We start from the raw sequence: 24,520 nt of genomic DNA, 5'->3' as shown, positions 1-24,520 counted from the left end.
TTTTGTGGGGATGGGTTACAGTAGATCATGTTGGTCTGATGGAGGAAAGGATCCAGTAGAGCATTGGATCTCATCTGAGCGCGGGGGTGGGGTGGGGGTGGGGCTGCGGGTCTTGTGAAGGCACCCAAACCCCACTTCGCGGGAGGAAACCGAGTCCTTGCGCACGCGCGTTGCCCGTTTCGGCCAAGAGGCGGCGCGCGCAGCCTCGGAGGTAGCTGGTGTTGAGAGGCCGTTCCGGCCGCCGCAGCCCCTTGGGGGCTGGGACCGGCTGGTGGCGGGGAGGCCCCCCCAGAGAGACCGCTTGCGGGTTGGGGGTGGGGATTCTGGCGAGATGGAGGCCATAACCAGTGAGTGAAAACTGACTTCACTGTGTCCCCCTCCCCCGGTCTTCGGCCTCGCCCCCGACCGCCCCAGCTTCAGTGTCAACCGACGCCTGCTCTTGAGAACCCTGGTCAGGCCCTTCCACCTCCCAGCCGGGCCCGCCCCGCCCAGCCCATCTTCCCGATAAGCCCCTCCCTGGGGCTTGCCTGCAAGCCCCACCCCTCCGCCCCTCTGTGTTTCTAGTTGAGAGCTTTCTGAGGCTGAGCGCGACCGTTCTCCATTCCCCAGTGCACCTGAGAATGTCATTTTTTAGGGCTAGACCCCAGAGGAGAACCTAAGGGAGTTTTGAACCCGAACATTGAGGGCAAAGTGGGGAAATAGAGGTTGGTCAGCCCTTCAACAGAAAACCCACCCAGGCCTTTATCATAATGGCCGGTTGACTTGTGTGTCCGTTCAGTAGTGGGAAAGAGCAAGGACTTTGTTTCCTTAAAACAGGAAGGAAGTCAGAGAATCTAAGTGGAGATGTTTGGACTTGGCACAGGGGTGATCAATTAATACTTGTCAAATAGACTGAAGAGAGGAGACAGCTAGGATGGTTGTAGAGAAGGAGAGACTGGCGAATATGTGGCCGGAGCCGCCCGTGTGAGGTTGGCAGGAGACCTACCCCGTGCCACTCCCACCGCGCACCCCTGCCTCCGAGACACCTGGTCCGCTCAGCATTTATGTCTGCAGTGTGTCCAAATTTTTCTTCTCAGACCTCCATGTTCTGTTTTAGTTTTTAAAAAAATACCCAAACATGTAATTCTTTTTTTTTTTTAAACATCTTTATTGGAGTATAATTGCTTTACAGTGGTGTGTTACTTTCTGCTGCTTCCACCTCGAACATGTAATTCTGTACCCGTGGTCCTCAGTAAAAGTGTGTGGACTAGATGTATCCCTGCCTCATTTATGCATGAATACAGCAAATATTTATTGAGTGCATTTATTGAGTGCTAGGTTCTCTGGCAGATCCTGAACCTGTAATGGTGAGAAAAACAGACATGTTTCCTGTCTTCATGAAGCTTACAAGTGGAGACCAACGTTTTATGTACACACACACACTGTAAAAAGTACAAGGGGCTATGAGAACATTTAATGGAGGGCTTTGCTTTATCTTTTGAGGAGGTTGGGGGAGAGGCTAGGGAAAGTTGAAATCTGAAGGGTGAGTAGAATGAACAGGAGTTGGGGGCAAGGGATGGGGACAGTGTGCCTTGCAAAGAGTTTGTGGGAAGGTCCTGACCCTTCCAATCCAATCCTCACTAATTCCTGAATCCTGACTCCCAAATTTTGAATTTTCTGTTGGTGGCAGTGCCTTTTACTCTTGCTCCACTTTTAGGTTCTCTTGATCCTGGATGGGTACCTCTGTCCAGAAACCTTGAGATGCTCCACGGGTACTGAGAGCTCTGACATGTTTCTTTTGTAAATTAAAACCTATTATAAAATATAGGCTTGTTGTGAAATGTCAGACAGCACTGATATATATGATGTGGAAAGTAAAAAGTCCCTCTCACATGCTGTCTCATTCCTCGGAAGCAACTATGCTGTATGGTTTAGGACATATATCTTTCCAGACCTTTTTCTATGTCTTTGTATATTTGTGTTATATATTATATGTATGAATATTTTTTACAAAAATAAGATAATACCATGTATTTTACAGCTCATTTTTCTTCCTAGTTAGTATATTATGGAAACTTTCTCATGTCTTCTCTATAGATCTGCCACTTTCTTTTAAATGACTGCCAATATTCTATTTTACCTTCTTCAATTTAAGCTATCCGTTATTGATTGGCATCTAGGTTATTTTCCTATGTTTGGTTCTCATGAGATGAACCTATATTTGAATTTCAACTGTGAGCTCTAAATACACATTGTTTTAGGACCAGTACTTACACAGGCAGTTGATGGGAGATCTGAGGCTCTGTGATTTCTAAGCTCCCAGACTGAATAGATGAGAATAGTCTGTGTAAATTTTTTTAGTAAGGGGCTTTTTGGAAAGACTCAGGACATCAGTAAAATGGTGTAAATTAGGTTTGGTCTTTAACTGTCAGGCGATTTCATAGAAGCACTTAATACTTTTTGTTTGGAGTAGCCTAATTTGTTTTTGATGCCAAACCTCAAGATCTACTTTTCTACTGCACCTTGCTACATAGATTCACTCTATTCTCTTCTTAGGTATTCCCTTTATTCCATATCAGGTGAAGCTATACTTCTCTGATGGGGTAGAGAGCAGGTTGTCAGGAGTTTCCAGATAAGAAATAAGTAGGCCTTTAACTTTATGCTTCTAGAATATGGTAGATTAGTTCACTTGTCCTCTTGATCATCTCAAGATCGTCTTTGGGCTTTGCAGGTGAGCTGCGGTCTCTACGGGAGGAGATTTCCCTGTTAGAGCGTGAAAAAGAATGTGAACTTAAGGAAATAGAACAGGAGTTGCATTTGGCCCAGGCTGAGATCCAGAATCTGCGGCAAGCAGCGGAGGACTCTGCGACTGAACATGAGAGTGACATAGCCTCCCTGCAGGAGGATCTCTGCCGGATGCAGAATGAACTCGAGGACATGGAGCGCATCCGAGGAGAGTATGAGATGGAGATCACCTCCCTCCGTGCAGAAATAGAAATGAAGAACTCTGACCCATCTAATAGTTTAAGTCTCTCAGATTTCTCTGAGATGCAAGGTATGAGAAAGCCAGCCCTCCTCCTGGTCTGTCAGTCAAATCAAACAGAGGGAAATAGTACACAAGAAGATGGTGGAAGGTGGGCTTAGATCATGAATTGGGAGCCTCTAGAAAAAGCTTCCATGTTGGATTCAAGACTGTAAGAGAGAAAAACTTGATGTCATATGACCAGTCCATAATGGTGTAAGAAATAGCACCATGGAGCTGTACCCTGAGAATTCTTCCTCAGAGAGCCATTGGGCGTTTGTTGATTTGCCTGTGCTAAAGCCCTTCCTGGGAAAGTTTCCAGTTCTGGGGTGGGCGTATAGGGGCCTGTCACCTTGGAAAGCTTCCCACTGCTCTGGCATCATGGTGCTTTGCTTGGGTCACTTTCTCTGTGGGTTGGGGTGAGGGGTTCCCAGTCCTGCTCCCAAGTCCCAGAATGCCCACAATGCTAATTTTTAGCCTCCTTTAGTCCTCCCCAAGTAGAAGCTTTAGGGGGCAGCAAACCAGAGCACAAGACAGCTGGAGAGGAACAGAGGTTATTTCCAGTAATACATGAGTACTCAAAAGCTTAGAGCTCTGCTCAGAGTCTCCCAGCTAGTTGCTAGGCTTCATGACATCAGAGCGTTTGCCTTTATTCTGAGGCTAGATTTATGATCTGGGTATAATGCGAGGCCCTGTACTAGGCCAGGTCAAGCAGAGGCAATCAACGAGGAATCAAAGAACTGCAAGTTTTCCCAGCTGTAGCAGGCCTCTCAGAAGCGCTTTTGGACTGGTGTACTAGGAGAGGGAGGCCAGCACAGTGGGAACGCTTGGGCTGGAGTTAAACAGACCCAAGTTCAGAATCTTAGCTCTGCTAATTAGCAGGATAAATAGCCTGGTTATTATCTCCCTGTACCTCAGTTTCCATAGCTATAAAAATTGATTAATAAAACTTTATGACTGGATGGGATTCTGGAACAGGAAAAGAACCTTAGGGAAAATGTAGAAAAATCTGAATGAAGTATAGAGTTTAGTTAACAGTAAAGTACCAGTGTTCATTCCTTAGTCATGACAAATGTACCCATGGGAAGATGTTAACAATCAGGGAAACTAGGTGAGAACAGTCCCGGGGAATTCTGCACTATCTTTGCAACTTTTCTGTAAATCTAAAACTCTTCTAAAACTAAAAGTTTTTTCAGAAAGAAAGAAAGAAAGAAAACCTTATAGGACTATTTTGGGGATTAAATGAAATGCCTAGTGTATTGAAAGCACTCACACACAACTGAATCTGAGGCTAGACTCATCAAGTCTAATGTTTAGCACGTGGTTGCTTTTCATTAAAGATTAGTTTCCTTCCTTCCTTCTATGATAATCTGGAGTATGCCGAGGACTTTTGATTGGACTAAAGAGGGAACATTAGAAGTGAATTTCAGGGTGTTGACTCTCAAAGCAGGCAAGATAGGCCTTGTGTTCTAATTTGAGCAAGTTAGTGTTCTCTAAATATCCGCAGAATTAGTATTCTGAGAGAAATAATTCTTAATCATGAAGAAACAAAACAGATATGGGTGTTTATATTATCACAGCATTAAAAAGTATTGGTATCTGGAACTTAGGGACATGTGCTGGGACATTTCAACCAGATCTCTGCTGATGCCTGCGGATGATTTGTAGGCTTGGTTGGGGTGGGCTTTTTTGTCAGAGATAAAAGATCATTAGAAAGAATTCTTGGCCATGTGCAGGCCGATGGATTTGGTGTGGTAATAAAGGAAGTAAAAGGATGCCTGGGTTGTCTCTGAAAGCCCGGCACTGGCAGTAATGACATCTGGCAGTTAACACTCTCAGCTTTTTGTACTAAAAGTGTAAGAGGAAACTAACTGTAAACAGTTGAATGGAAACTTTAAATACAGTAAACCAAAAACTTACTTAAACCCTTGCAAGCTCCTAAAAATCTCAAGACTGTCTTGGTTGGTTTTTTTCCCCCTGCCACCCCTAACCCACCCCCTTGGTTGGGGTTTTGAAGATGGGCACACAGGGCAATCTTCTGAGAAGTTGAAAAGAAGGGCAGCTAACTGAAAGAGGACAAAGACACTGCAGTGTGGAACTTTCCGGGCCCTGTCTTCTAAGCTTCTGCATGTGGTAGCTCATCTGTCTTTAGAAAAAGAAACTCTTCAGCTTTCTGCAGCCAGATTTCTAGGCAGGAGAGTTGGAGACTGATCATCAGTGCTTCCTGGGATCTCACCTCTCTGCCTGTCCTCTGCAGAAGAGTTGCAGAAATTGCGGGACTGCTACCGCTTCCTGAATGAGGAGTACCAGGTCCTTCAGGAGAGCAACAGCAGCCTCACAGGACAGCTTGCACATCTGGAGAGTGAGAGGTACAGCCTGGAGGCTGGTGGGGCTCTTTAGGACTGGGCTTTTCCCTGAGTAGAACTGGTGAATGCAGATGCCAGGCTAATGAGCCTCCCTCTGGTCCTGGTGAGCCGGTCCTTTCCATGGTATCCAAAGGTTATGGATACTGTCAAGAAGTAGGTCTTGGGGTCCAACCCAGATGTCTCAGGATTAGAATTGAGTGAGTTCTAAAATAAAGTTTTCTTCCATTCTAGGCATTAGGTCTGGTTTGCTCTGCCCTAGAGTAGATAAGAAGCAATTCCTTTGTTGTCCTCCCAGGCTTGATTCAGTCTAATGGTATATTACCTCCAGATTGGAGCTGGCGTGACTCCAGGCGCAGCCTCGAGCCCGACTGGATTAGTACTCTTAGGGTCTCCCAGAGCCAGACATGCCTTTGCAGATTGAGGTGCTGGGGACTTTTTCTATAATCTCCTAGGTGTGTCTGAGAGGTGAATCACTATAGAAGGCTCCTTTTGCCTAAAATGAAGGCATCAGGACCAAGCACACTTGGCAGGTGGTGCCGGGCAGAGCTCTCTCCCAAACGTGACTCTGGGGTTCTGGATTACAGGACACGAAGAGCAACAGAAAGGTGTCTGGAGTCCCAAGCACCACGGAATATGAAGTCAGCAGAGTCTCAGACTGCAGAAGAGGATTTCCTGGAGCCTGATCCTGAAATGCATCTGTTGCGCCAGCAGCTGCTGGGAGCTGAGGAGCAGATGCATGACATGCAGAATGAGGTAGGGAAAGGCAGGCCCCTTTACGGCCTCGCTCCCACCTTCTCCTGGCCTGCGGCAGCAGTGAGTGTCTCCTTAAACACGAGGCTGACAAAGGAAGCAGGTGCTGTGGCGAGAGATAGGCCTCCAGGGTCTCACTTGCTTGCCTTTTACTGAAGATTCCGGTAAAAGGAATGCCATACTCTGCCCAAGCCTGTTCCCAGAGTGCCTATGGTACCTGTCGTAAATCCGCCTTCCTGTTCCGTTTCCCACACAGTGTAAGAAACTGAGTTGTGAGTTGCAAGAGCTACAGCATCATCGCCGGACCAGTGAGGAGGAGCAGAGGCGGCTGCAGAGGGAGCTCAAGTGTGCACAGAATGAGGTGCTTCGGCTTCAGCCTTCCCACAGTGCCACCCAGGTAAACACTGACAGGGGAAGGGCATTGGGGAGGGCAGAAGGGCCTTCATGGAGTCGCCACTTCAGGGGAGGATGAACGCAGAGGAAGGCTGTGCTCTGCGGACTCTTGCGCTGCAACCAGAGAGCAATTGGAGAAGTCACACAGCATTGCATTCTAGAAATGGTAGTCATTATCGAGTGTCTGCCGCAGAAAAGAAACTAAACCATAGGCCTGTGGGAGTACCTCAAGATGTCTGTGTCTGGAAAAGAACCACTCTGGTCTGGAGAGAGGTCTGCTGATTCATGAGAGTAACCGCTCTCCCCACGTCCTCCCCACCGCAGAGCGAGGAGCTGAGGACCAGGCTCTCTGCCCTGCAGCAAAAGTATGTTGCTAGCCAGCAGGAGCAGAATGAGCTCTTGAAGGTGCAGCTACAACTTCAGGCTGAGCTCCAGCAGCTCAAAGTTACGAAACTCACGGTCATAGAAAGCCAGAGTGAGAAGGTAACAATGACCCCGAGGTGAGGGGCCGCTTAGGTGCCAGAGGTTTGGGGGGAGGGGGATAAGAGTTGAGTGTTGAAATAGCTCCAGCTGCCACCTTTGCAGCACCACAGGCACAGAACTCCAGCCACCTCGAGTCCTCTGTTAGATGAGAGGACACCCGTAAGTGCAGGGCAGGGAGTAGTGGATTCTCAGACTGTCTGTGTCTGAGAGTGACTCAAGCAGAAGCGTGAGTGGGTTGAGGATCCCAGAGGTACTGCCCACGGCCCCCTCCACCGCAGGAGTTACAGTGCCGGCTACAGAAGCTGCAGCTGCAGTACCAGAACATCACGTGTGAGAAGGACGAGCTGCTGGCCGTGCAGCAGCAGCTGCAGGATAGCCTGTGCTGCCACGAGGCAGAGGTGCAGCACCTCAAGGGCATCGTGGCCTCCTTCCAAGAGAGCAGAGAGAAGGTAAAAGAAGCTTCAGGTGAGGGAGAATGTAGCACGGCAGAGCCTCCCATGAGAGGACAAGTCCACAGGAGGAGTGGGGTGGTGGAGTTCTGTGGAGGAGCTGTCGATGAGGGAGATAAAAAAGTGCTTCCTGGAAACGTGATCTCAAAGGGTCACGATGCACTCAGCTTCCTTCGATTTTAAATCAGAAAGGGCTGTAAAAAAGGAAGGTGTTTCCCTTCCCCTCCTTCCAAAAGAGGAAGTCCCAGGTCTCTGTGTAGAGCCTGTGGGGGATTGGTCCATCTCAGATAGTCCCCACTGGGATGAAATTGGAACTGGAAAGGACAGGACCCTTTAGTCCCTGCCTGAGAGGAGAGAGTGCAGCCACGGGGGCTTCTGGGATGATGGCGGGGTCTGCCTCCCCTGCCCCAGAATGCAGAGATGCACACCCAGCTGCAGGAGATGAAGCGGCTGTACCAGACCAGCAAGGATGCGCTGGAGCGGCAAAAGCACGTGTATGATCACCTCAAGCCGGACTTCTTGCTCTGCCAGCAGGAGCTGCAGCAGCTCAAGACCACCCATTCCATCCCAGAGGACAGGGGAAAGTGTGCTGATAAGGTAATTGTAATTAAGAGAGGTGAGATCTCCTGAGCCTTGGAGAGAGGAGGTATAGAGGCAAAAGATGAAGTCATCCAACCAAGAGGCTTGATGGACTTCCTGTCCAATCACAGATGAATGTGGAAAGGCAGAAAACAGAGGCAGAGCCCCATGCTGTTAACTTTAAAACTTTGCCTTGACCTTGACTTTGAGCCCAAGCCACAGCTTAGTAGAATCAATACCTCTGGATCCAGTCTGAACACCTGAAGATTTCACACATGATTTCATGTGTGTAGACATTTATACCTTATTGTTAGAACTGCAGTGATATCTAGTCATTCGTGGAAAAGAACATATACATAGGCCCATATACACAACTATGCTTGTTCAAACTAGAAAGAGAAGGTCCAGTTTTCTGAGGAAGATGGTAGGTGCTCTTGTCAAGAGGCATGGTCTGTGCCCAGAGTGCTGATTGGGTATTAGAAGGACCTAGGCTTTTTCAGGATTTATTCTGTGACTTCAGAGTAGTTAAATTCTAAACTTGAATTTTGCCCTCTTTAAGTTGAACAGAATACTTATCTAACTTTCTTTTAGTAAAAAAATTCTGATAGTGATAAATAAGGCCTTCCTTCTTCACTTACCCTTTTTTCTGTAGTGTGTAAAATGCAAGTCATTATTAGTTAACCTTGTTGAGTACTTTCAGCTCCTGACCACTGACAGGAAATGGAAAAATGTTGAAGCATGATGCAAAAAAGGTACAAGATTCCAAAAGATGGTGGAGCTAGTCGCCTTCTGCCAGAATACTCAGTAGCTCCTGCCACAGCCAACAGTAGGCTATGTCCTCAGGGAAAGGCCTTCAGAAGGCATAGAACTGGGGATGTTATTTGGGCTGCCCCAATAGTCACCTGCCTTTCTACACCCAGTCTCACTTTCCCTCCCCCCCCACCACTCCCACTCCGTTTAGAGGTCCAGGGGGTCCATAACTTGCTCATCACTTTCTCTCCTAGTGGAAGAAACTATGGGAAGGGAGAAGCATGCTGGCATACAGAGCCAGCCTCTTCTCTCCTCCTAAAAGAACATTGAGATTAGTTTAATATTAGAAGATTTGGGTTTTTGGAATCATGGGATGATTTAGTCCTCTCAACCCAAATTCAGCAATAGTTCATACTTCTCTAAAGATTCTTAAAGCTGATTATGAAAACAAAAATGGGGAAAATTAGGGTGAAAGTAAGTCCTTATTGGTAAGGAGCATAATTAGTTATAGAAACAACTGGAGAGTAACAGGAACTAGAATTCCCTGCAGGGTGGGAAAATGGTATCTACCAGAGGAAATGGAGGTGGGGAAATGAGAAGGGAGGGGCGCTTATAACCTCCCTCGAAAACTGCCCTCAGAAAGAACTAGTAGGCAAAATTTAGAGCACAGCCAAACTTCAGTCCTGAGCAGCCTCCTGGGGTTCCCATTCAGCATCTAGGCCTGTATGGGCGCAATGCGGCTTGGGATGAGCAGTCTAAGGTGACTACAGGGTGGGAGACCCTGGTGAATCACAAGAGGTAAGAGAACACGGAGTGCTCTGCTGACCGCATGGGGCAGAGAAACGCCAGGGAGCCCGCCTCCCAGAGTAAGCACCCCTGCGCGCCCTGCCCCGTCCACAGTGTGACGCACTGCTCTTCAGACTGACAGAATTGCAGGAGAGGTACAAGGCCAGCCAGAAGGAGATGGCCCAGCTGCAAATGGAACAGTGCGAGTTCCTGGAGAGGCAGAGGAGGATGCAGGAGGAGCAGGGCCAGCTGCACGAAGAGCTGCACAGGCTCACGTTCCCGCTCCCCAGATCTGGTCTCTTCCACAAGGTAATCTCAGCTAGGGGCGGCTGCTAGCTGTGAGGAGCTGCCCAGATGTGACTACTTGGGAGAAGTAAAAGGGTGGGGATGGAACTTTTTCTCTTCTTAACCAACCACTCCTTACTTTCTCACCAACCTCCTCAAACAAAACGGTTCAATATAGCTGATTAGGGCTCTAAATCTTAAAATACATCCTATACTCTGGAATCTGTCCAGCATTTTATATTTAGATATTCAGTCCGTCTGGAGAAAATGTACTTGAAAGCACTTTGCAAACTGCAAAATGCATCCAAACATATGAGGTCATTACTACTCAACTAGCAGGTCTCCAAAGAGAGACTCCCCTCCTGTCCCAGATGGGCTGTGCAGAGCCAGCCCCCCTAAGGGAAGGGTCCCGAGGAGGAAGGAGGCAGAGGTCTTGCAGTGTAACCACCACAGTTCTAGCTCCCTCCCTTCCACTCTGCCTCACAGAGTCAGGAGCTCCTTACAAAGTTACAAGACCTGTGTGAACTACAGATGCTCTACCAAGGCATGCAGGAGGAGCAGAAAAAACTGATACAGGATCAAGAAAGTGTATTAAAAGAACAATTAGAACTGCACGGAGTGCTGCAACGTTTCAAGGAGTCTGATTTCCGGGAAGTGTTGGAGAATCCGAAGGATTCCAAATGGCCTAAGTCCTCAAAATGTGGTCATAACAAGGTAACTATAGCAAGAGGCAGGGAGATAGTTCTGGGGGCAACAGCATTGCAGGGAAAGGGGGCTTCACAGAGGGGTCAGAGTTCCAAAGCCCTGTTTTGCCAGGCGCAAGGATGAAGCTAAAGCTCCACCCTCTCAGCCACTCAGCGGCTCATTAAGATGTGGCTTTAGGTACGGCCTTAGCTGCTCCCTCAGATGGATGCCCAGTTGAAGCACTGTGAACACTTAGAAACCAGATGACCTGGAAGTTTGTGATCTCCTGATAATTTGACTCAATCTCTTCAACATCTCATTTTCCAGACGTTTTTTGAAGTAGATCAACTTAGTGCTTGTTTGGATTCCTTAGGACTGACTCTAAACATGGCATCCTTTCCTCATGAACTCGTTGGTAATTGAGAAGTAAGCTTTCCAGTGACCAAAATCTGTAACCTTTTGGTGTTCTACATGAGGCACATCTGAGGCCATTTATTTCCAAGGGAAGAATTCCCAGCATGTGGGGTTCTTGGTACTGACCTCACTGTCTTCATTGGAACTTTGTGGCAATAACATCCAGGTCAGAGGTGTTAGACTAGAGAATCCATGGGTCTCAAGCACCAGCAAGTGGTCATGCCTCTGAGGTCACACTGAAGGAGACTTCTAGACAAGTCTGTTCAGGGTTGGGAGATGCATTTGGTCTGAGGCCTCAGTGGGGGCAAGGAAGAGCAGGTAGACAGTTTCAATTTATTGAAATTGAAATTTATTCAATTTCAATCTACTTGTTCAGATATTAGCCTAGACAGGCAGATAGATGTAGGGAATAGCGGAAGTCCAAACTGAGATTTGGTCAGATTCCAGGGGTGTCAGGTTTCAGCCTGGATAGCAGATACCAGGAACCAAGTATAAAATATTCCCTTATCCAATCAGATCTCATCCTGGGCATCAGCTGCCAAGAAGCCAGGCCCCGAGGGCCTGGGAAGCATGCCCAGGGGCCAGATACAGAATTGAGGCAGGAGGAGTCCCTCACTACGACAGGGACTTGTGGTGAGACCTTGATTCCAAGTCTGCATCTTCCGAGGAAGAAGTTCTTCATATGCTCATATTGAAGGCCAGGGCTGATTTTAGAATTGGGGGTGGCGGAGGGGACTGAGCCCCAGAGGTCAGGATAATGGATACACCTGACTGAGAAGAGGGGAGGGGAGGGAGCCCAAGTGACCTTGAGATCCACTCAGTGCTGTTCCAGGGAGAGAGGAAGTTACCAGAGCATGGAAACCAGCAGAAATGGGAGGCTAGAAATCGTGGACTACCTGTCCCAGGGAGATTTTCTCCAGTGAGCAAGAAATTGACACATGCCAGTTACCTGTAGGCAAAGTGAAAGATCTAGGCTGTGGTGAGACGGGAGGGTAGGTGTGCACTGCTCTGACCTGTGCTCTCAGACATCCGCACCAGGAGGGGTGCAGCTAGAAGGACCGCAGTGTCTAGAGTAATGATGATGTTTCCCCACCCACTCCTGGCAGTCCAAGATGATCATCGCCCAGATGCAGGCTCTGCAGGAGCTGTACGGGGCCAGTCAGACCGAGCAGCAGCTGCTGCAGCAGGAGCAGGAGCGGCTCCTAGAGGAGCGGAAGAGGCTGCAGGCCGACTTGCAGCTCTGCCTGGAAGAAATGCAGATGCTCCAAGTCCAGTCCCCTTCTGTAAAAATGAGCCTTGAGTCCTACAAGAAGAGTTTTGGGAGCACGACCACCAGCAACGAGAACAGTCGCAGCAGTTGTAACATTGATGACAACGAGAGCTATCACAAGAGTTACAACAGCAGCCAGGCCAGCGAAGAGAGCCCCCTCAAGAGCTATGACAGTAGCACCGGTACCAGGGAGTCCTATGGGAGGAGTTACCGCAGCAGCAGCAGCAGCAGCAGCAGCAGCATTGCCTATAAGAAGAGTTATGGCACCAGCAGTAGCTCGGACACCTGTCACAAGAGTTACGTCAGCAGCAGCATGGACGACGAACTTGCCAAGCCTGAAGATATGGAGGTAAAAGTAACCGGATGTCAGGTCAGATTGGGGAAGAAGGTTCTTTTCTTATTAAGAGAGAAGTCACGGGGAAGGCCACAAGAGGTGAAGTGGGCAGTGGGCTCAGAGCTGAGCAGGGTAACTTACAGGATATAAATGAGGTACTCTGCGCCCCTCATACGGAGATGCTCCATCTGGATGGAGGTCTAAGATTCAGGACTTTTCATCAACACAGTCGTGGTGCTCTTTATGGGAAGAAATACAGGATTCCCCCTGGGCGGCTTCAGATCCTGTGGCCATTGTTTTGTACCCAAGAAAGGGCCTAGCGAAGAGAGTGGGCGGAGGGCAGGGGCTCCTCAGGGTGCCGTCATCACTCCCCTGCCCTCCACAGTGCTTTGAGGACACGGTTGCCAAGATGTTGATCAAGCTGCAGGGAATGCAGGCCATGTACCAGCTCAGCCAGGAGGAGCACGACCTGCTGCAGCAGCAGATGAGAAACCTGCTAGACAAGCAGAAAGGGCTGAAGGAAGAGCTGGATGCCTGCAAGAAGAAATTCAAAGAGTGCGTGGAATGCCTGGAGAAGACCGTTGCCTCCCAAAATGAGGAGCACGAGGTAACTGCTTTCAGGGAGGCAGGGTTTCAGGCAGGAGTCCCTAGAGCCAGAGGAGGTCAGAGCCCTTTCGGAGAGGCTGAGGAGAGAGACAGGAGCTCATTGCCAGCTCTGTACAGTTGCCCTCCTCCTGGTCAAAGGGACAGAGCAGGGGCTGAACCCCAAGAGGCTGGGCAGCCTGTTGTGCCACTGATGGACATTTCTCAGGCGCCCACTATGCTGGGATTTACTGATCCTCAAGACTCCTTGAATGATTTTTTTCCCCCTTTGCCACTTCTGTTCTCTCTTTTGTCCTAGAGCACTTCTGTCGACTTGTATTTTTTTTACCTCCAATTTTCTTTAGTTTGTGTGTATTCTGCCTTGTCTCTTCTCTTCAACTAGATTGTAAGCACCTCGAGGACAGGGCTGTGTCTTCTTTTGGATCTCTCATAATGCCAAGCAGAGTGTTCTGCATCCACTAGGAATGGGACTGAGGGCATTGACTCTGACGAAGAGTAGTCCTCTGTCCAGTGGGGGTCACTGTACACATGGGAGAGGCTCAGAGAGCAAGAAACACGTGGGCCTAGGTTGCTTAGTATTGGTATCTACCCAGGGAGGCCGTGATGTGCTGCCAGAAGCCAGGAAAGACAAAACCAGGGAGTAGGGAGCAGGGTTGGCACTTGCTTCTGTTTCCAGAGTGAGGTGCAGGAGCCCAGGTCCAGTCTCAGGAGTATACAACACAGTTCCTATAGCAATGATTGTACCTATTAGAGAAATAGCTTGGGCAAAGTAGGAGTTCCCATCAAAAACAACTATGTAATAAAGCCCCACAGTTCAGAAGGGGTTAGCCCTTTTGTCATTCCCCTGACAGTTCACAGTAAAGACATGATTTTAGTCATCCTTTTTTGATCATGTTAGATGTAAATCATCAAGTGCCTCAAGTTAGGGAGAACCTCTAAAACTGCTTTAGAGGCTCATTTTCAACAGTGTAATGTTTTCTGTATTATCTACGTCCCCCTGGGCTTTAGCAGGGAAATTTCTGAAGCAGGGGCCAGGCTGATCACGTAGGCCTAGCTGTGGATAACTGGGCCTCCACTACCAACAGATCAAAGAACTGCAGGCCAAGCTGCGAGAGCTGCAGCTACAGTACCAGGCTAGCGTGGATGAGCAGGGGCGGCTCCTGGCTGTGCAGGAGCAGTTGGAGGGGCAGCTGCAGTGCTGCCAGGAAGAGCTTCACCAGCTCAAAGAGAAGAGGTCCTCTGTTAGCAAAGAAACCAAGGGAACCAATGGCAATAAGAACATGAACAAGAATGCCAATGGGGTTAAAAGTAAAAAGGTGGCCAAGCCAAGCCTGGAGAGTTCTGAGGTCAGCTTTGAGACCAGAAAGGTGAGTAGTAACCTTGGTAGCCAGATAAGCAGAAAGTTAAAGGGGATCCTAGGAAGGAAAATCACCTTCACCACCATTCTGACCAGATGAGGTATTTGTAGAGAAGCTTCTGGGATCTCTAATGTGTCCAGAGTAGTTCTATCTTAATAGCAATTTGGTACTCCCTTTTCCTGTGAGGTCAAGGGGAGAGTGGAATACAGACCACTCAGATCTAGAGCCTCTAGACTGGATGACTGTTTCAGTTAGACCAGTGCAATTTCCTGGGGCCCCTGTTGTTCTTCTTGGGTCACGTGCCCAAGAGAAGGACCAAATGGATGGAAAGAGAGGGATTTACTCAAAGCAGTTGTGTACATATAGGTGGAAGAGGACGGGATAAAATGGGGGGCCACCAGGCAGGGGTAGGAAGCAGCAGCTGAGGTGCAGAATCTTTAGCTCTGGGAACGGTTGGAAATGGCTAATGGCCAGACAGATATGGTACGGTTCCAGAGAGGCTGGGTGTGGCTACCCCCCACACTGTGCGCGGGACATCAGTTCAGTCCCAGGACACAGTGCTGTCTGTGCACCTGTGTGAAGCAGCGTGTTTTCTTGAGGTAGTTAAGCATCATCGTGAGGGTGGGCATCTTCCCAGGTAACAGCATCCCCCATCCTGCACTGCCTCCGCCCCACAGAGTCTGGAGGTGGTGCTGTACTACAAGGCCAGCCACATGGCCTTGGACGATCAAAGGAAAGAGGAAATAGAAGAGGAAACGAAGGAGGCAATTGAGGACGAAACAAAGGAGTCCTGGGATGAACTAGTTTCTGAGCCATCAGGTCCTAGAGAGGTTAAATTCAAAGAAGATCAGGAGGAGAGATATGAAGAGTTCCACAGCCAGGAGGGTAAGGAAGAAGAAGACGACCAAGAGGAGGAGGCAGATGAAGCTTCAGAGGGAAGCAACCCCCGCAAGCTTTCTGAGAGCAAAAAGGTAACCACAGCCAAAGGCAGGATCATGCGGGAAATGGGCTCTTGGGCGCAGGTGCCCAGCGTTCGGCTGTGACCCAGCCCTTGGATGGACTTCTACAGGAGTAGAGGCCAGCAGGCTCTGAGGCATCGCACTGGGGAAAGTGAAGGTGGAGGTGGGGTTGGAGAGAGCAGTCCCTGCGGGAAAGGCTGCGGAACTGTCTCACAGAGAGCACCTTCTCTGGGAAGCGGGGCATGCTGGTTGGAGTCCTGCCTCCTTTCATTTATGCGGTAATAACCCTCTACTCACTTCAGGAGGGTTCTTCACCCTCCCCGAGCACCGCGCCACGCATTTCTGTCAGCCTGGGCAAGTCACCCAGTCCTGCTTTCCCGAGCTGCCCTATTAGGGCTGACCTCTGTTGCCGTGAGGGGTGTGGAGAGGCTGCTGTCGCCTGCCAGGCTCTATGTAATATTACAGGGCATGAGAGCGGGGGCCAGGGCCGATCGGAAGTGATAGAATGTTTCCGTCTATACAGCAGGGCCGTTGGCCAGTTTTGGGAGACCAGCCAGAGCGCTGACCCCTTAGTTACCGGATCTGGAGAGGTCGGGTGGGAGTATCCTGGGTAATGTACCAACTGTACGAAAATATTTCTGTATTTTAACAACTGGTACATCTATACAGGAATATGCTAGCTGAATCTCTGCCCTGGTTGAAGTTAACTGGGGGCTCTGATCTCCGAAGTGTTTGAGTAGTACCTGAATAAGTCCTCAGTTTGCAGTACAGGTTCTTTCTGTCCTTTTAAACACAGGGGAAGAAAATAAGTCTCTTGTGGTGGGATGTCCCAGTCAGCTCGAAGGTTATGTGGAATTTTCAGCAGTTCAGTCTGCAGCACTGGCTAAGGACCCAGTTACAGTTCTCTGTCAACCTCATGGCAGAGGACCATTGTTGAGGACGTGAAAAGTAGGAGTAACCACAGCCCCTTCCCCAGTGTTCTGTTTCTTTGAATTCTTCATACCCTGCCACATGCTGGTTCAGAGCCTCATAGATTTCCTTGCCTCATGTGCCAGCTTTCTAAACACGAAACTGGATTTTTCTACATCACAGTCAAGTACATTCCTTGTGTCTGCGTATGGAGGTGTCCCTTTGCCTCAGTGGGTCCTGCATCTTTTACGGGCAGCTCTGCTGGCATATGTGTTACCGCCTGCAAATTCATTTTCTCTCTGGAAGATGGTTGCAGTCAAGAACTAGCCCTTCTCCATTGTTAGCTTGTTTTAGTGCGTTTTGTCTCACAACGACAGCATCAGACTCCTAAGGGATGTCCCAGAACACTGAGACTTGGTGGAAAACAGCCAGAACATGCGGCTAACAAAGGGACAGGTGGCCTGGCAGGAGGCTACCCTTCCTAGAGTGACCCAGGCAAAGTAGACATCCTGCTCATCTGGAAAGCCCAGCTTTACTCTCTGGAGCTTCACTTTTCCACAGTTACTGACCTACAAGAAAGGTCTAGGTGCAGATAACCCTTGCTTGACAAGATACAAGAGGGATATGACAAGCCAAAAATGTGGCCCCGAATTGGACCTATGGCGCCGCTTAACCCGTGCAGTTTTGCATCTCCTGTAGGCTACCCATGGGAAGAACCAGGCCCGAGTAGTGGAGAAGAAATACCGCTGCTCTCGCTTACCTGTTGTTTAACCTCTTGATCTCTTTCTCTTTTCCCCTTGTTTTATCATCTTCATTATCTGTTGGATTCATGTGTTTATGTCTTTTTATACCATCTCTCATCTCTGGTCTCTCCTCGTGCCTCTTTCTCATTTGATATGTTGCAGCCATCCCCTGCCCCCGATCCCCCCATCTTCTCCTTGCCTCTCGTAGGCCTGGTGGTCATATCGGCTTTGCTCTGGTGCTGGTGGGCTGAGACGTCGTCCTAACGCAGGTACTGGTATTGCGTCCCCTCCTTCTGAGGGATAGAGGGAGGGTGCAGGTTGCCCTGGCCTCTCCTCTTTCCCTTTTCTCTGAGCCGCTTGCTTCTTGCTTTTGTCATTTTACAACGGGTGATAGTCAGTCTGAGTTTTAGCCCTGGCTTTTCCTTGGGCTACTGCAAAGCCCATAACATCTCGAAGAATGTCTTCCTTACTTGTACGGACTTGGAATGCTCGCCATTGATATAGTTTGCGTTTCTGTATTCTGGCTGGGAAAAATTTGAATGATCCCAGCACTGTGGCTACTTTCGAAGCTCCCTCGGCTACTTTCTGATGAGCTGATGTCTGACTGCAAGGCTGGCCTGGCTGCTCTTTGTCTTTGTTTAGCCCCAGAGCCAAGCTCTCACTATGGTCACTACCCAGGATGGCAAAATAAGGAATCATTGCCTCCCCACTTGGGTGACAGAAGAGGTCTGGAGAGCTGTGATCCCCAAAGGTCATTTGTATGAGGACAACCTCGATTCGTCCTTCAGCCTTGGCATCAAACTCGTATCATATTATATACTTTCTACTGAGAAGTTCTCTGGTTTGGGGATTCTAGTCTCCAAAAAATCAGAACAAGAATGCTACATTCCTTTTGGGGGTCAGATTCTATTGTAACTGGCTTCCCAAGCTAGGCTTTCTGGAGAGAATGTGGTATTGATGAAAAGTTTCCACTAACCAGAAATGCAGTGTTTTCAGGGAACCAAACTGATTTATTCTGGGCACCAGTCCGTGTAATCTGATCTGTCAGCAGGACACCAAATATAGGAGGTAGAATGTAGTCTTATGGCCCAAGGTAGAGCCCTTCCAGAACCCATAAACTGTTCCCTCTCGGCCTGTTTTGGCTCCGTTCCCACGCTCCCCCTGCCCCTCCCCCTCCCCCACCCTCTCTTCTAACATCCCTGTAAATGGAGTGTAGCTGGCTCACTGCATAGGTTCAGAGTGACCGCTGGAGCATTTGTGGGTAGCATTTATCACTATTTCCTTTTCTGTCCTGCCTTTTTTCCTCCTCATTGTTTTTTTTCCTCTTCAACCCTTCTCCTTTCTTCTTTTAGACATTCCAGTTACTCACCACGTCAGTCTTTAACCCCTTTGGTGAGAGGGGTCTCTCCCTGTACCTGTTCCTCCCTGTACACTCCCAGATTTCTGGGTCCGTATGGGATGAGACCCAAAGCATTCAGCCATAACCTTTCACCAACTCAAACCCAGCCAGGCCTGACTAGAGTGAGAGGAAGGGACTCCTGGGTAAGCGTCCTCTTGGAGGAGCCTGTTATACCCAGAGCCTGCCTACGGCCCAGCATGCAGCTCCCATCCAGAAACTGAGGCAGCAGAGTAGAGTAGAAAGTGTGGCTGACAAGCGGGCAGACAACTTGGGTGAGTCTGTCTCTGTTTCTTAGAGCTTAGTCCTAGTGGGCAAAATGCATAACCTGAACATTAGTTTCTTCAAATGTAAGGAAAGGATGATAACTCCTCTGGCTTCCTCATGTGAGGAACAGATGAGTTCATTTATATGCAGGTACTTTATAAATGATAAAACACCACATAAATAATAAAAAGAGCATACTCTTACATAATGCATACTATATGCCAGGCACTGTTTAATCATCTTTTAAGTATTAACTCATTTAATTCTCACAATAACCCATTGAGGTAGCTATCATTTTACGTGTGATAAAACTAAGGCATAGAGGGGTTATGTAATACAGCCAGTAAATTGTGAATCAGTTCTAAGGACTTAATATTAGCATCCGATAAAATTCCAATCCTGTTTCCCCTTATCACCTCTCTTCATTGGTTGCTCCCAAGTAAGTAGGAAGACACCATACGGCAGCCTCTTTGTTCAGCCTCAGATCACGTTAGCTCTCTGATAACTAATATCACATTGCTGACTTATTTCATGTATTGTTTATAAAAAGAAGCCCTTTGCACATTGCATATGCTAAGCGTTCTCTCCCCGTTCTCTGCCTGCAGTTGATTTTTTGGATCCAAGGCAGAATTTTCCATTCATCTCTATTTGATCTAGTCCATTGTCCACTGTTCTCACCGATGAAGCGTTGTGTTTATTTTTAATCTTGCCCCTGTGGTTTCAAAGTACTCACTTTTGCATCCAGCTTCACCTCATCCTCAGGGGTGGCCAGCTACCTTCTTATCTTCACCCAAGTTACAGGTGAGGGCGAGCCTCCAGAGCGTCCCTCTCCAGGCCCTCATCCAGCTCATCAGTCACGTGCAAATGGTTGTACAGCAGGCTGCCATCAGCCTGCTCTTCACTTCTGTTTTCTCCATGGAGGTGTTTTAATGACCCTGGTGTCTGCCTCCCTGGGCCAGTGACCAACTTCCTTCAGTCTCCTTCAAGGACATCATTCTCCACAAACGGTCTGGGCTGCCTAAGAACCTCATGTTTGCTGTAATCTGGTGCACTTTCTTCGCTCCCCCCCGCCCCGCCAGTCTTATCATCCTCTTGAGTTCACTTTTCCTCCGTCAAGTATTTAATGATGCTGCTGCATTTCCCAAGGGCCCAAATTTACCCTCTTTTCCTTGCCATGGCATCTGATCCTTTGCTGCAGCCTTTTGGATTCTCTGAAATCTGCTTCTGAGCTTGCTCCTCACGCAGGAGCTGGTTCTTCTCACCCCACGGGTCATGAATACGGGCAGCCAGCTCAGGTCACCCACGTAGTGTTGTTCCAGATACCTAGTGGTGCCAGGACTAAGCCCACATTGTCTGCAGCGGTTACCCAGGAGATAAGAGACACTGGACCATTATGGTGTTCCTGAGGTATCTCTCCAGCACCAGTAGGCAGGGGATCTCTAGCTTAGGGAGGAGTTCAGAAGGCTGGGCACTCACCATTTGTCTTTGGTCCCCACAGAACATGTTTGGGATGTGGAAGCCTATGGTGTTCTTGGCTCTTGCAGCTGTGGCTCTGTATGTGTTACCCAACATGCGACAGCAGGAGACAGAGTTCTGCCTCATGGAGTGACGGCAGGCCTGGGCCAGCCGAGGGGGGCAGATCCACAGTGGCCACTACCCTCAGCTTTGGGCAGGACACACTGTGCCAGAGCCCCCGCCCCACCCATGTGTTCCACGTGTCCCCATCTCCTTAGCCTCAGCCACTCAGGCCGGAAAGGCTTGTTGTGGGGAACTGCTGGCTCCCATCTCCTGCCTCGTGTAAGAACTTGGGTTCCTTGTAATTAAATATCAACTGAATCACATGAGACTTTGTGGCTTTTTATTTGTTAACTACCTCACAGCACAACCAGAACAGAGCAGTTCCCCTTTAACCAGGTGCTCACTTAAGGCTCTGGCTCCTACGTACGATTTCTCACCCTACAAATGACCTCAGAAATGAGGCTGAGAAAAAAAAAAAAAAGAAAGAAAGAAATGATGCTGGCGCCTTGTGCTGCCAGCTGAATCGCAGCTGGATTGGTCTGTACCTACTAACCCTCATCTCAAGGAACTTATCTAAGCACAGAGAAATGGAGTGATCTGGCTACTTGTGTGACGGGGGGCCAAATGACCTGCCCTTGGGTCTCGTGCCCACGTCTGTCTACTGTGAGAAGGGTGCCCTGAGAAGATCTGCGTGTGGGCCTTCGTGGCTTTGTTCTTACGACTTCGCGAGGGATTTGCTCTCGGAGGTGACTTAATAATCACTCAGGGTCCCAGCAGTAAACTGAAGGGAGTTCCCTGGTGTTCAGGTGGTTGGCATTCTGGGCTTTCACTGCCATGACCCGGGTTCAGTCCCTGGTTGGGGAGCTGAGATCCCACAAGCTGCACAGTGCAGCCGACGAAAAGGGCTTGAGCCTAAGAGTTGTTAATGAACAGACTATGTACAGAGGGCAGAGTTAGGAGAACCAGCGAGGAACAGTGAAGTCCCCAGGCACCAGCAACCGGGGGAACTGGCTACCGGCGCAGGCCTGAAGGGGAAAAGGGAGGGAGCAAGAGCTGGAGGCCTGGCACGGGGCCCCAGACACACGTGGTGGCCATAGGGGTGTGTGGCCCTTATCGGAGCCATGAGGAAGTGGGAAGTTTATGTGCTCCCCCCACCCTCTCTTCCCACTCTCCAGTTCCCTGTTGGTGTGTCTCATTGGCTGATCCCAGCTGGGAGCCAGAGAGCAGAGACGCCCAGGTGACAGTCTTTCAGGGTCAGCCTCCTGGAGTTCAGAGCCGGGCAGAGGAGTGAGAATGGATCTAAGTGGGAATGAGCAGATGATGAGGATGATTTATGAGTGTTCCCGTTGGCCTTCATTCCTGCGGGACCTTTTGTGATCGGTCGTTCTCATCGTGAACGTTTCCATATGAAAGCCCCCAAGTATATGCATAAGCCCTAGTGGGCAGAATGTCCCCCGTGACTGCTGGTTTCCTGGGACCCTCTCTCTGTCTCCTTTCTACCTGATACCAAAGGAGTTTGTTTCATTCACCCAAATATACAAAGCAACACATACCTATAGAGTGCGTACTGAGGTGGGCACTGCTCAGCACTAAATGAATTCATTTCTTCCCCAGTGTTTTCCTAGTGGGAGCAAGGACATTTAGAATTAGGAGGTTTTTAAATTGTGTGCAGCCCAGAGGAGTGACAAGGCTGACTGGGAGTCCTCCTAGCAGACCTGGGGCCAGGGCTGAAATAGTGACCTGCCCTCACCACAGGGCTGTACCTAGGCAGGTTGAGGGCAGTGCCGTGGGTCCCTTTTGCTCCCTCTAAATGACTCCTCTTTAAAGATAGGGCTCATTTAGGGTGGCCTAGCTCCTTGCCGCTCAAGTTGTGGGCCACGGACCTGCAGCATGAGCATTGTTAGCTTGTTAGGAAGGCAGAATCTCGGGCCCCAGCTCAGGCCCACTGACACAGAATCTACATTTTAACAAGATCCCCGGTTGATTAGAACGCACGATAAAATTTGAGAAGCACTGCCCTTCACTATATTACATTGTGTATTCTCAGTTGTTACCTAATTGAAATTCCTTCACAATCCACCTGCTACCACTGTCCCCTTGCTGTTGAGTGTAGTGAGACCCTGCTTTTTACCAACTTTACTCCGGCCACCAGTTGGCTGGAGAACATGTGGTGGAGAGGACTGGAAGATTACCCACCACTGAGCATCACTGTTTTAACTTCATATTTGAAGCCAAGGTGGAGGTCATGGTCTGGTAGGCACTCGGCCCCCAGTCAGGACTTCATCTGGTCCTTCTCAGGCCCAAACCCAGAGCTGGCAATGACAGGGAAGTGATCCTTTTCTTCAGCCTTTTTGTTTAGAATACAGAGCTCTTCCCTTTAGGTCACTTGCCCGTGTCAGCTCCTCTTGACATCCTCTTCACTGCTCTGGGCTTTGTGCTTTCTGGTCTTGTAGATACAGTGTTCAGAGTTAACAGGTCTACCTGTGTTGAATGTGAAACAGTCCCTGGAGTTAGCTTCGAGTCCACAGGGGTGTCTCTTAGAAGCCACAGGAAGGCATGCACCCAGGCCCAGGTACGGATAGAACCAAGGACTCAAAAAAACACCTCCAGTGGCCTCCATCTCCCCCCTCTCCTGCCCTCTGCATAACTGCTTCCTTTCTGCTCTCTCCCTGCACCACGGACCCCTCTGCTTTCCCTTCCCAGGCTACGTGGTAGAGCACACCACCTGCCACCCCTGTCAAGGACCAGCTGCTCTTGGGGGGCATGGTGGGTAGCTCTAAAGATCAGAAATACTCTGGTTCTGATTCTGGCAGGTGGAGTGTTAGGATGCAAGGAAGAGAAGAGGGGAGCAGCGGGAGATGCCGGCAGTGGATTCTACAGGGGACAGAGGCAGCTGTGAGGAAGGCCTAGCTCACCAGAACCCATGTGGTCCCCAGGATACCAGCAGAGGAAGCAAACTGTTTTTTTTCTGATCACTTATTAGCTGCCCAACACCATGCTAATCACTTTACATGTTATCTCCTTTCATCTTCACGCATAAAAAAATCCCTATGAGAGTACTATTAACTCCATTTTGCAGGCGAAAAAACTGAGCCTCACCAAGGCTACAGAACCAGAGGTGAAGAGGCTGGAATTCAGCCTATGGATCTTTCCACCCTGCTGCACTGTCCCTGCCACATCTGGGCCAGGGCCACAGTCAGTATCACGGATTGAACAAAGTGCCTGCTGGGAGCCTGGCCAGCCTGGTGCCATCACAGGTGGCTATGGAAATGTCCCTGGTTCCAGAAAAAAAGGATTTTCAAACATGGCCCATTGGACACGCTCGCTCAGATTCTGCTCCGCTCAAGTTAAATATGGCCAATGTTGGCTGACCAGCAGTGTCCCTTGATGGGAGAGGCAGGGCCAGGTGAAAGGCCAGGCAACCTGGTCTCCTGAGACAGGTCAGCGGGTGGTGAGTCAGGGGGCTATATACAGCCTGTGGCCACCGCCAGCAGTGCCACAAAAACTCAGCTGATGAAACCCCCTGTAAGCCCCTCTCTGAGCCCCTGCCAGGCTCTGAGAGGAGCACATCAGCCCTTCTCAGGGAGGGGCCCTCACTTGGCAGGTCCCTGGACCAGCATTGTGCACGGTCTGTTCCAGCTCTCATGGCGAGGCCTGGGGCCTAGGCTCATGGGCTATATTGAGGGCTGAGTCACCAGCCAGTGCCTGGGCAGGCTGACTGTGACTGGCTGGCTGGGGCCTGAGTCAGGCCCTGATTTATCCTGGAGAGTAACGGGCTCTGGTTTCTGGGGCAGGCAGAGTGAGAAGGGTGCCAGGAACCATCCTTGGCACTGGGCACCCTCTGCCAACCATTCACTCACTCCCCTGGGGCCACACACACACACACACACACACACACACACACACCTCTCGGAGAGAGGGAATGAGAAGGGGGAGAAGGGAGTTCTTTGTCCACTTGCTTCCCTCTGAACTCCCCCCACCTTAATCGAGGCCCTCAAGTTACTGGGGGACCTCAGGTAACGCCCACAAAACAGGAGTGTGAGCCATTAGGGTTTGTGAAGGGCTGTCAGCTCCAGGCAAACCCGCTTTACCCCTTTCTCTTCACCCCAGAGGCTCAGGAAGAGGAATCCATCCTTTCTTGGATCTATACCTCAGTTTCTTCATCACTGAGCCCTGAGCTGGCACCTCAGGTTGGGTGTCAGAAGTCTGCCTTTTTACACACA

At 49.4% G+C, this 24,520-nt stretch overlaps 1 protein-coding gene across 10 annotated transcripts in view; it reads left to right on the top strand.

The window, feature by feature from the left end:
- CCDC136 (coiled-coil domain containing 136) overlaps positions 1-20,620 on the top strand; it is a 28,168-nt gene extending 7,548 nt beyond the window's left edge. For 2 of the 10 annotated variants that reach the window (XM_067042236.1, XM_067042239.1), the window contains exons 5-17: positions 2,711-3,034; positions 5,259-5,370; positions 5,952-6,120; positions 6,374-6,514; positions 7,272-7,442; positions 7,854-8,039; positions 9,672-9,866; positions 10,329-10,556; positions 12,047-12,559; positions 12,930-13,151; positions 14,233-14,514; positions 15,183-15,476; positions 20,278-20,620. In XM_067042236.1, coding sequence (XP_066898337.1) covers positions 2,711-3,034; positions 5,259-5,370; positions 5,952-6,120; positions 6,374-6,514; positions 7,272-7,442; positions 7,854-8,039; positions 9,672-9,866; positions 10,329-10,556; positions 12,047-12,559; positions 12,930-13,151; positions 14,233-14,514; positions 15,183-15,476; positions 20,278-20,388 — 2,948 coding nt within the window. In that variant the 3' untranslated portion in view covers positions 20,389-20,620. Of the gene's footprint in view, positions 1-2,710; positions 3,035-5,258; positions 5,371-5,951; positions 6,121-6,373; positions 6,515-6,834; positions 6,994-7,271; positions 7,443-7,853; positions 8,040-9,671; positions 9,867-10,328; positions 10,557-12,046; positions 12,560-12,929; positions 13,152-14,232; positions 14,515-15,182; positions 15,477-17,278; positions 17,386-20,277 lie in introns of all 10 variants that reach the window. The other 8 variants (XM_067042243.1, XM_067042244.1, XM_067042237.1 and 5 more) reach the window with 7 other exon arrangements.
- The last annotated feature ends 3,900 nt before the right edge of the window (positions 20,621-24,520 follow it).

Source organism: Kogia breviceps, chromosome 9 (assembly GCF_026419965.1).
Source record: "Kogia breviceps isolate mKogBre1 chromosome 9, mKogBre1 haplotype 1, whole genome shotgun sequence".
In the NCBI taxonomy this organism is placed as follows: domain Eukaryota; kingdom Metazoa; phylum Chordata; class Mammalia; order Artiodactyla; family Physeteridae; genus Kogia; species Kogia breviceps.
The sequence above is the reverse complement of the archived record's forward strand: the minus strand, read 5'-3'. Positions and strand labels throughout refer to the sequence as shown.